Raw genomic sequence first — 11,765 nt, 5'->3', positions numbered from 1 at the left:
AGCAGTGGGAAAGACATTGGTGGGACAGGGAGGTGGATATGGGGTTGAGGCTACCTGTCTGGACAGTAGCATTACGCTTTCTGAGTTGACCTGAGCTTGTCTCTAGATGACCCACATCATCTGAAGGTGTCACCAAAGCTCTGACTTGGTGAGTGTGTCAGTGCACAGTTCTTGATGGGTGATTTTGGCTGCATGATCTCTTGGTGTTCTCCAAACAGAGTCTTCATGCTTGCCAAAGGAGAATGCCAGGGGCCACTTTGGATAAACAGTGTTAATGCACATCCATGGGTAACTTCTCCTTACCTAGTGAAGAACCCACAAGTGCTTGGGTGCTGTACCTACTATTAGCAAGCTTTCCAGCATCTCGCTCCTGGGAGTCTGGGTGGACAGGAGGAAGAGCAAGCTCACCTTCATTTTAGGTGGAATTCCCTATGGATAGCTGCACCTTAGGCACAGATGCATGGAGGACAGTGGAGTTCCACCCCTAGCAGGATCAGGGGTGACCACTGTGGTTGTCTTTTCCTGTCTCTCTTCACTGTGTACATCTGTGCACAATGTATACCAGTCCCTATGTCACTGTGGAGCCTAAGCCACTGCCACTGAGAAGAGGAGCCTGACCACCCAGGTATCAAGCAGGTGAAGAAAACACAGGGATGGGATGCCTGGTAAACGTGAAGCCCAGATACACAGGATGATGCCGAGTGTGGATGTGCTTAGGAGGGATGGCCCCTGTGCTTTCTGGATCCAGCATCTCATGTAGGTGGCTATCCGTGTGACTAGTTCTGAACAATGAAGTGTGAATGTGAGCAGAAGCCTGCACTCAGTCCTTCAGAGTGTTTCTCACCACAGAGAGTGGATGGCAGCTGACAGACATGACACCCACTACCCTGGGTTTTGAGAGACTTCATGGAGACAGGCATGCAGGCATAGTGTGCTGAGATGCACCTGGGGATGCAGAAGCCTTGAGCTGGTCCCATACTTTCCATGTCCATGTTTCAGGGGACTGTTGGGAGTCTAGGCCAGCTGCTGGGCAATTGTCGCCAGCAGATTCCCTCAGAAGGACAATCCTTAACTGCCCCCCTGGAGGACCCAGAGGACTGGGCCAAAGAAATCAGTGCCATGAGGCTGCTATACATAACCCTGTCTTCAAAATCAATGGGTGAGCTTTGGAGCAGTATCCTTCAACCCATGTGATGGAGTTGCCCCTGTCGCAGGACCCTAAACCCAGCTCTCACCACAGCTCCCCTCCCTTAAGGAGGCAGAACCAAGGTCTCTGGGATGGCAGGTCCTTGTGAACTTGTGGGAGCCCCAAGCACGTCATTTTGAGCTCAGTGCTGTGTGTTTAGAAACTCATTTTCGCTCTTCCAAATCCTGAGTCTGTTGTCCTCAACACACAGTTCTGACTGAGGTAGAACTTTTACTGAGACCTTTCTGGGGGAGAGACAGTGACGCTACTAACTTTGCTTATTGAGGTCACTGCCGCTCTGCAGAGCCCCTGGTGGCCTCCACACCTCACAAAAGCCCCTCCAAAGCCCTCGTCACCCAAGCTGAGATAGACTGTGGAGTGAGATGTGGCCTTTTGGGTACCTTATGGTCCTGTGGATTTTCTGCAAAAGATGATGTTAGGGTGAGGGGAGATGATTAATTCTGAAAGACAAGCTGGTAGCTGTGGCTTCCTGTCCAGAGATGATTGGAGACCCCAGTGAAGACATCTTGAAGACATCTGAGCACCCAAGGGCCTCCCCAAAGCCACCCAGAAGAGGCACAGAGAGCGTTGCTTCATGTAGTCTGACATACATGCTTGCTCACTTGTCAGATAGTTGGCTTTGTGACTTAAGCAAAACACTAGCTATGTTCTGAGAATCTAATTGACAAACTATCAGTTTCTGTGTCCATTATAACAAACAAACAACGGAACAGCTTAGAACAAAAGGATCCACTCTCTAAAGTCTGGAGGTGAAAGGGTGAAAGAGGGGTCCACGACCCCTCTGGGAATCTGGCTAGGGACCTTTCTGTCTCTCTGATTACTGGCCACACCTTTGTTTGTAGCTACAGAGTCTGTCCACCTGTGTGGTCACATCTTCTCAATCTTTCCTCTCTACTGAGGGTGCCAGAGGTAGTGTTGAGGCCCACCCTAATTCAGTATCCTTAATTTTAGCTAACCTAATTATATCTGCAAAGACCCTATTTACAACTAAATGTGTGTTCTGAGATGCCGAGTAAGTTTGTGTGTGTGCATTGGGGGTGAGTGGGTACAATCTGACTCAGTGAGTACACAAAGGCTTGTAAGCTCCCCAAAACTTGGGCTGAGCCAGCCTTTGCCTAGACCAGTTGCAAGTTTAGTCTTTTGAGACCCAAGCCCATCATTTTGATCTGAAAAGACCAGGCAAGAAGGAAGCAGGTGGCCTTAGAGATCCCTCCTCTGATGGGCCTTGGCCAGGCTGGGTATATCTGCCAGCCAGTAGGCCCCTGGAACACCCTACTTCTTCCAAACCAGCAGAACTTGCATTCAGTGCAACCAAGCACATGTAAGCGGGGTGGGGGTGTGGGGGTGGGGTGATTCTGCACCCAGCACCCTGAACTTCCTAAGGGCCTCTCAGGCTGTGCACGATGGTGCTCCATCTCCTCTTGGCAGGGCTGGTTAGGCAGCAACCTCACTGTGGACATGGACAAAATCCTTCCACCTGGAGCTAAAACTCCATGGCGATGATAAATCTTTTCCCCCTCATCGTGTCTGGCTTTCGGAATCACAGTCTGCCGTTTGTAACATGAAAAATGTCGGCGCGCTGGCTGGAAGTGGCAGGCACATGGTAAGACAGTTAACGCTCCTACCTCAGCCTCAAACACAAAGCCTTTTCTTTCTGCAGCTGGAAATGGGTACGGCCCATGAATGCAAAGAGCTCTTTCAACATTAGATTTTAAATTATTTGAATTAAATCTGGAATCCTTCCGGGCCCTGAGCTCTCTCGGTTATTTATCATTGGCTAAGTGTAGAAGTCTGTTCGGCCTCTCCAGGGACTGCCTGACTTCGAAGCCGCATCTGAAATGCTATAAACTATTTAAAACCCAAAGCTTGGCCATGTTTGGTTGGAGGGAGCACATTAACACGCACTCCGCGGAACTCTTTGGGGAAAGAGCAGCTAGTTCGTCCATGCACTTGCTTACTCGGTGGGGCTCTCCTCTGGGTAATCACCGTAATACACTTGTAAACAAACCTCTTCCCCACGGAGACAGGGTGATGCTTTCCCCTTATTTAGCAAACATTGATTTCTTTTTCTCTCTCCTAGTGTCCTGCCTTGTCCGGAAATTAACAAGCTTGCTTGCTCCTGTCCAAGATTTCTCAATTCTCCCACCCCTAGACCCTGCGGTAGTTCCACACGGGCACCAGCAGGGGGCGGAAAATGCTTTTTGTAACTTAAAGGGTCACAGCACAGCTCCTTTGGGACTAGCCTGGATTCAGCAGTTCTGTATTTTGGGCTGCCCCAGCTGTACAAGTTGGGAAAGGGAGGGAAGGGAGGAATTCCGCAGGACAAGCTGGGGCCAGGGATACTGGGATACCTTGACTGAAGACCCGAGAGGGGCGGGGAGTCCCACAGATACAGCCCAGGCCAAGGAGGCAGTGGCGCCCTGAGCTGAGGAGTAATGGGAAGAAGGGTCTCTGCCAACAAGAGCTGAGGCCAGGGAGGCAGGGTGCCCTGAGCTGAGAAGGGAAGAGGACTCCCATGGACAGAACTGGGCCAGGCAGGCAGAGCTGTGAGTGCTGGGTGCCGAGAGGAAAACCCTCTTTTGGGTCAGGTCATGAAACTTTGAAAAAGTAAGAACTGGGCAGCAGTAGCCATTTAAGTAAATAGTGAGGCCATGGAAGACCACTGGGGAAATTCTCAAGGACTTCCTAGGCGTTTCCCTGCTGAGTGACTCTACTCACTGGCAAAGCCATAAGCACCTGTCTCCAGGGAAGTGAGGCCCAGAGAGGGGGCACTACAAAGACCAGGGAATGGTGTGGGCGGATGACGGTGGAAGAAATGAGGGGTTCTGATTGGACCGTGGCGTCCGGGAGTCTGGTGGTCCCGCCTCTATTTTGTAGTCCTGGCCTTATAGCATGGGCTGAACTAATTGGCTTTCACAAATGCTGGATGAGTCCCTTCTGAGATAAGGCAAAGAGAAACTGGCTTCTATTTGAGTCTCTGTCTGTCTGTCTGTCTCTGTCTCTCTCTGCCCCCTGTCCTCCATCCCCAAGGTAAACTAGATTCCGTTTGATGAAGCTGCCCAGTACAATTCAAGGGACAGAGTCCATGTAGAAGCTGAATTCAGGTGAGACCTTAGCCCAACTGCAATTTAACCAGAAACCTCACCACTCCTGAGACTCCCAAACCTGCTACAGTCCCATTTTAATAGCATTTGAAACACCTAAACATCAGTGTGGGTTTCTAGCCACACATATCCCTGGGAAGGGTCCTCCCTACACCTAGCCCATATTGGGCAGTGTTCATCCCATCCAACAAGGATAGAGCCCCCACTCTGGCTGGTATGTGTCTTTCAAAGTTCTGATAAATGATACACAATCCTCCCAAAAGTGCCCAGAGACCAAGCATAGTATGGGAGTTCATGTGCAGTGCTGTCGGGGGCTGGAGTGCAGATATGGCAGTGAAGCTCCTCCCCTGAGGCTGTTACAGGTGTTCCTGAGCTCAGGCTGTGCATACAGGAGGTCGAGTAGCTTCAGATTCTGTCCTTGCCTGTCTACATGAAAGGAACCCTAGAACTCCTGATTGCCCCCAACAGAGGTGCTGGTGGTGCAGGGGGTGGAGCAGCAGGGTTCATGGTCACCACAGGGCATCTCTGTGGAAGATGGACAGCCTTAAGGACTCCAGAGAAGTGACGCCAAAAAGGTGGATGCTACAGGGGCCAAACTTTATACATAGGATTGGGTTACATGAGGGTGAGTGACATATAGTCAGGAAGGGCCAGCTGGCCTCAGACTGCTTTTCCAAGAACTGGGAAAGGCCTGCTTTCCTTGGTCTACCCAAAGGAGCTTTCATAGAGCCCCAAAGGAACTGTGGACAACTGCAGTAAAGGCTCTTCTTTGGCTCTAATGAGGGTCAAGCCTGTATGAAGTCCTCTCTTCCTGGTCCATGTGGCAGAGAGGACAGGCTGGCTGGCTGCAGGTGGTGAGACCTACTCATCTAGTTCCATGAGGAGGTGTGGTCTGGGTATCTTCTTTGACCCCAAGGGGTGGGAGGGACATTGAAGTGTGGAGGGTTATTGATGCTGAGCAGGCATTGAGGGGGGACCCCACAGACTCTGACTTTGAGCTGAAGCTTGAAGAAAGAAAGAGGGAGATGGAGTCAAGAGGGGATTCTGACTTCAGTTATTGGGGAAAGAAGAAGGAATGAGTGCGCGGAAAGATGTATGGATGGGTTGACGGAAAGATGAATGGATGAGTCAACAGAAAGAGGAATGGATGGGTCAACAGAAAGAGGAATGGATGGGTCAACAGAAAGAGGAATGGAAGGAAATAAAGAAGAAAGGAGATAAAGAAGAACCAAAAGAAAAGGGAGGAAGGAGGGGGAGGGGAGGAGGAAGAAGGGAAATACAGGAAGAGTGAAGGAAGAAGGGAGAAGAAGGAGAGGTGTGTGATATGTCTGAGTTGGTAGAAAGATGGATATTTGAATGAATAAGTGGGTAGATGAGTGAGAAGATGAGTCGTAGATGTACGGATGGATGGATGGGTAGGTGGGTGAGTAGGTGGATGGATGAGTGGGTGGGATAGATAGTAAATGAATGGATGGAAGGATGAATTAATGGAGGGATGGATGAGCAGATGATGGGTATATGGGTAGGTAAGTAGGTGTATGAAAGGATAGATATGGATGGATGGGTAAATGATGGATGGATGGATAGATGGGTAGGTGAGTGGGAGGGTGGATGGAAGGGTTGGTGGGTAGACAGGAAGATGGGCAGATGGGTGAGTAGGTTGGTAAGTACATAGATGCTGCCAGTTGCATCTCTGAGACTCAGAAGGGCTTAGTTGCCAGGGAACATGCTTTGGGCCTGGGACCATTTGGGAGAACTCAGAGCATGAAGTGGGAAAGTAGCTTTCTGTGGCACGGTCTTACAATGACAGTGTGCATCCTGCCATCTGAAGGGTCACCCTGCTCCTCTAGGCCGTGGACATGTGGACCAATCCCTCTGCAAGAGGATCTGGCCACCAGATGTTAGGTAGGTACTAATGAGCTCAGTCTGCTGGTCATTAATTGGCTGAGGCTCTGGGCACTAGAGATAGATTGAACCACAGATGATGATGATGGTGATGATGATGATTTGATGATATGATGATGATGATGATGATGATGATGAGACAGATAGGTAGGCCTGTCTCAGGGCTCAGGGGACCCAGGCACTTCAAGACAGACTAGTGGGAAAGCAGGGGTACTTGGAAGTTATGTCGCTATCCACTCTCATATGAATGTCTAGCACCTTCTCAGGTATCCCAGGACCTGCCCACCTCCCACCATGACCTTCAAATGGGAAGTAGGGTCAAATGGAAGCAGGAGAAGACTGCCATCACTACACACAGTAGAACAGAAACAAGGGCATGTTTGCTGGGTGGAAAGGGAACAGTGGCCCTCCAGGGTGAGCACTGGTGAGGGGGATGGCATTACAGCCAGTTTGTCCATAAACTTGTTCAAGCGATTTATGAGGCTTGGCTGGCTTAGGGTAGGGGCAGCAGACTCAGGCAGCTTCTAATTGGAGCCGGGAGTGGAGAGATTCCGTGTTAATGGCAAACACACCCTTACTGTAGCGGCCCCCTGAAACAGCACTGCTAGCCAGCGACCACATGTTTTTTTCTTACTGATAACACATACTTGCAGTGATAGGAAGACTGGAGGGTCTTGGCCACACTAAGTGGCACACGGTCCTTCCAACACATACCGACCCTGGGACTCAGGGTCAGAGTGTTTCTGAGATGGAGTGCCACTACTCACATCAAGGATTCTATTCTAAAGAGGGCTGAGGAGGTTCCCACCACCTGAGAAGCACGTGGAATTTTTGCCCTGGGGCAGCTCCAAACCAGCCTAACATCACGTTCATAGGCTATGGCTCATAAACCCACCCATTTTTATTTTCAATGGCCATGTGATGTTACTCGAAGGGATGCCCTTGGCTCCTCCATGGCAGGGTCTTCAGGATCCCCATCCCCCAATTCTTTGTCTCTCACTCAGTTAGACACTGGTGTCAGGATAGAGTGTTTGCTGAGCCTGTGCTGTGCTCTGGGCTGAGCCTTGCTCTCTTTGGACTCCAACATAAGACCCAAATGAGATGATCAGCCAGCCAGTTCCCAGCATCCAGGAATCCCATCTGGTGCCTGACAAAGGTCTACTCCTGGCCAAAAGGCACCATCCCACGTAAACAAGTAATGCTGTTCCTGGGACCACTCAGCTGGGTGTGTGGAACCCTGGCAGCCACAGCTGTCCTGAGACAGAGAGGAGCTAGCATCATACCAAGGGTGGCATCTCTCCTAGGCTCAGCAGCAAGATATTTAAGAAAAGGGGCTGGACATACTCAGATGGCTATCCCGAGGCTTCTTCCTGGACATTCTATTCACAGCTGTTTACCCCAGGCTACAGATTGGCTTTCTCAAAAGCAGGGGATTGAAGGACAGAGATTGACCTAGAGGGTCTTAGATGATAGTTCAGTTGACAAGGTGGTAACGCTCAAGAACAACACCCTGAGACACGCTGAGGTTGTCCTCTGGCCTCCACATGTACCCATCCATACATGCATGCACACATACACTTGTACCCATACACTACTTACACATGTGCATACATGTGAGCGCATGCACATACGTGTACACACACACACACACACACACACACACACACACACACACACAGCAGTTCAGAGGATGAGGAACTGAGAGAGCTGGGAACCTAACTTGGAGACTGAGGAGGAAGCCACATCAGGGGAGGGCACAAGGCTAGGCTGCCTGTCTGTACTTGTATAAGAATTGGCTGGCCCCTGGGACACTGCTATCATGTGCTGTTATCTTAGCAGGGTGCCAAGGAGCCTCAGCACGCCATGACACCCCATGAAAGGAAGTAGTCAGAACTCACTCTCCTGTGCCTCCCAGGAATGCCAAAACCTCAGTTAGCCCGTGGCCACTGAGACACACCCACATCACTGCCCCAAGAGCCCTCTGCCCCAAGCACTGTTTCCTCCTCTCCCACCACAGACCATGTTCTGATCAAGAAAGCTTTATCACTCATCTGGTTTAGTTGGAAAGACATGGCAATGCCTAAGAGATGAACACGTGGGGCTTTTGTGATGCAAGCAAGATGGAACCCCAAGTCACATTATTCTACCACCCACCCCCACTGCAGCCAGATAGGAATATAGTTCTCAAAATGTGGGACTTGAAGTTTTAGCAATCCAACAACAAGAGCAAATGATCGGATTATACAGAGTTGGGTTTAGGTAGAGGACATAATCAGTTCAATAGTCATGGCCACTGGGGGCCTTTCCAAGGTCAAGGTTGCCTTGCTGGTCACAGGACAGAAGGGGCCTTGCATAAGCAGGACATACTATTGCTGAGTAGGCACATCATCTCCCTGGGGCAATATGGCACCCACAAGCATGCAAGGCATCTTCACCAAGGTGTTCTCCACCCCTGGCAGAGACCTGGTCTGAGGACTTCAGGATCTGGCTTTGCAACCTCTGTGGGAGCCTCCTGCTCTGGGGACTAGGCATCTATCAGGGGCCTGACCTCAGCATTGCAGAGCATAAATGGCCATAGGACCTATGTTTATGTCTGACCTCGGCCCCTGGCCCACTATGGGTGACTATGAGGGCTTGCATGTGCCCGGCCCATTTCATGGTCTTGGTGGGTACAGGGCTGAGAGAGTTGTAAGAATAGAGCTGGCACAGTGAACATGGCTTTCTGAAGAGTGAAGTTCTCTCTCTGCCCCACCTCAGCCTCTATCTGTGTTGGATGGTTTCCTCTAGGGGTCCTTTGAGGCAAAGCCTCTAGTGACCACCAAATTTTCATCGACACCCCCGGCAAGATCCAGTGGTACTGAGAAAGCCCTATCTTTAATTACATATCCATATTGCCAATGCATGACACATATCTACTACATACACATCCTCGTGAGCTTTCACATTGTGTCAATATCATGTCTACATCACGTGTCTGAACAACACAGCCTTGTGACAGCTTTTCTTAGTAATGCCTGATGATGGATCAGCAGGGTCAGTAGGGCATAGAGACTCTAGGAAGGGTGTGGCACCATGAGGTGAGGCTTTGGCAGAACTTTCTGGATGGAGGAGGAATCTGGCTTATCTGTGTCTTTGCACACAATTGGAAAGATGAAGCCACCTTTCCAAGGCCCTCTCCATCATAAGGGAACAGGGAAACTGTGCCAGGCTCAAACCTCTTGTATTTTTCTCCCAAGCTGAGTGCCAAGTAGGGTCTCAGAGCCAGCATGTCTGTGTGTCTCTGAGGCCACAGCAAGTGGCTCCCATCCACCTTCCCAGTCTTGTTCTGAAGCCCCAGTCCTTATTTCTGAGAACCCTTCAATGAGTATACCTTTACTGTCCTGTATGTCTAGACACAGAGGTGTGCCAAACTCCAGAGGGGCCACCTTTGTATGAGCTGATAATGAAATGAACTAGAGATCGCTCTTGGGCATCTTAGGGTGATCAGATAGAGATGAAGGACCCTGCCCTGGACTGGAACGGGGACAGAGAACCAGAGTCAATTAGACAGAGTGAGGAGACATTCCTGAGGGCTTCCTGGAAGAGAGCATATTCAAAAAGGAATGTTCTGAGGGTCTGCTAGACATTGCCCATTGAGCCTGGGAAGGGAAGTGTCATCCTCCACAAGACAGTGCCCTCGGGCTGCCTTATTCCGAAAGGAGGCCTCTAATGTGAGATCCCCAGACCTTTCAACATCACCCACGACTTTTTCTGCTTATCTCCCCCTTCAGGGAACACAGGGGTTCAGAGCCCCACCACAGACTCTGATACCCACTGAAGACAATTGTTACTTCATCTGGATTATTACATATTGGTCAAGCACCCTTGAAAAGGCCTTGCAGGTCAAGGCCACCTGAGAGGAGAGCAGGCCACCAAGCAGAATGGAGGGTTCCCGGGCACTGGGGTCAGTCTGCTAGCTGTGCTTGGGAGACCTCCAGCAACCCTGGAATTCTGTGAACTTCCAGAAAACCCATTGTGACACGAGCTGGCCCAAGAAGGCTCATCTGCCTGCATTTCTGTATCACTCAGAAGGAGTTGATGAAGACATGTTTAACCCACAAGTTCTAGATTCTCCCGCTGTGATTTTTGACAACGGATCTGGGCTCTGTAAGGCAGGGCTGTCTGGGGAGATTGGACCTCGTCATGTCACCAGCTCTGTTGTGGGGTACCCAAAATTCAAGATGCCTTCTACAGGAGCCAATCAGAAGAAGTACTTTGTTGGGGAGGAAGCCCTGTACAAACAGGAGGCCCTGCGCCTGCACTCCCCCATCGAGCGGGGCCTGGTCACGAGCTGGGATGATGTGGAGAAGCTCTGGAGACATCTCTTCGAATGGGAACTGGGTGTGAAGCCCAGTGAACAGCCCGTCCTCATGACGGAGCCTTCCCTGAACCCAAGGGAGAACCGGGAGAAGATGGCAGAAGTGATGTTTGAGAACTTCGACGTGCCTGCCTTCTATCTGTCAGACCAGGCAGTGTTGGCACTATATGCCTCGGCCTGTGTCACAGGCCTGGTGGTGGACAGCGGGGATGGGGTCACCTGCACTGTCCCTATCTTTGAGGGTTACTCCTTACCTCATGCAGTCAGCAAACTTTATGTGGCTGGCAAGGACATCACGGAGCTCCTCACTCAGCTCCTCCTGACCAGTGGGAGAGCCTTTCCATGCCCACTGGACAGGACCCTGGTGGATGACATCAAGGAGAAACTATGCTACGTGGCCCTGGAGCCTGAGGAGGAGCTCTCTCGACGGGCAGAAGACGTCTTGAGGGAGTACAAATTGCCTGATGGGAATGTCATCTACATCGGAGATCAGTTGTACCAGGCTCCTGAGGTCTTGTTCTCTCCAGACCAGCTGGGCACCCATGGCCCAGGGCTGGCACAGATGGCATCCAACAGCATAGCCAAGTGTGATGCTGACATACAGAAGACACTCTTCGGGGAGATTGTCCTGTCAGGGGGCACCACGCTGTTTCAGGGGCTGGATGACAGGCTCCTGAGGGAACTGGAGCAGCTGGCTTCCAAGGGAGTCCCCATCAAGATCACAGCACCTCCTGACCGCTGGTTCTCCACATGGATCGGAGCCTCCATCGTCACCTCTCTGAGCAGCTTTAAGCAGATGTGGATCACTGCCGTAGACTTCAAGGAGTTTGGGCCATCTGTGGTCCAGAGACGGTGCTTCTGAAGGACTCCATGCTTCCAGTGACCACACTGTCCCTCACAAGGGACACCCATGGGAAGTGAGCTCTCCCATGGCCTCAGCAGCATATTCAAATAAAGATGAATGGTGAAGCATTTGACTGTGTCAAGCTTGCTTCATTCTCTGAGGTAGAAGAATTGCTTTGAGTGAGTGTGAGTGTGTGGGTACATACACGCACTTGCATAGGTGTGGTCACTTGTGGGTGGGTGCAGTGCCTGTGTGTGGACCTCTGGTATCCTTCCTCAGGAACAACCTTGCTTTCTGAGACAAGAGTGTCTCATTGGGACCTGGTGCTGGCCGATTAGGCTAGGCTGG

General features: G+C 50.9%; 1 protein-coding gene across 1 annotated transcript; it reads left to right on the top strand.

Annotated features, from left to right (window-relative positions):
• The first annotated feature begins 10,084 nt into the window (after positions 1 to 10,084).
• Positions 10,085 to 11,547, top strand: Actrt2 (actin related protein T2). Its single transcript, XM_059256305.1, has one exon. The coding sequence runs from the start codon at positions 10,302 to 10,304 to the stop codon at positions 11,433 to 11,435; it is 1,134 nt and encodes a 377-aa protein (XP_059112288.1). The 5' UTR covers positions 10,085 to 10,301; the 3' UTR covers positions 11,436 to 11,547.
• The last annotated feature ends 218 nt before the right edge of the window (positions 11,548 to 11,765 follow it).

The sequence above is a fragment of the Peromyscus eremicus genome, chromosome 2, assembly GCF_949786415.1.
Source record: "Peromyscus eremicus chromosome 2, PerEre_H2_v1, whole genome shotgun sequence".
NCBI lineage: Eukaryota > Metazoa > Chordata > Mammalia > Rodentia > Cricetidae > Peromyscus > Peromyscus eremicus.
Note: the sequence above shows the minus strand (reverse complement) of the source record. Positions and strands in the feature narration are given on the sequence as shown.

What these genes read in the sequence shown, in the direction of transcription:
- Actrt2 (XM_059256305.1), top strand. Translation starts at nt 10,302, where the DNA reads ATGTTTAACCCACAAGTTCTAGATTCTCCCGCTGTGATTTTTGACAAC.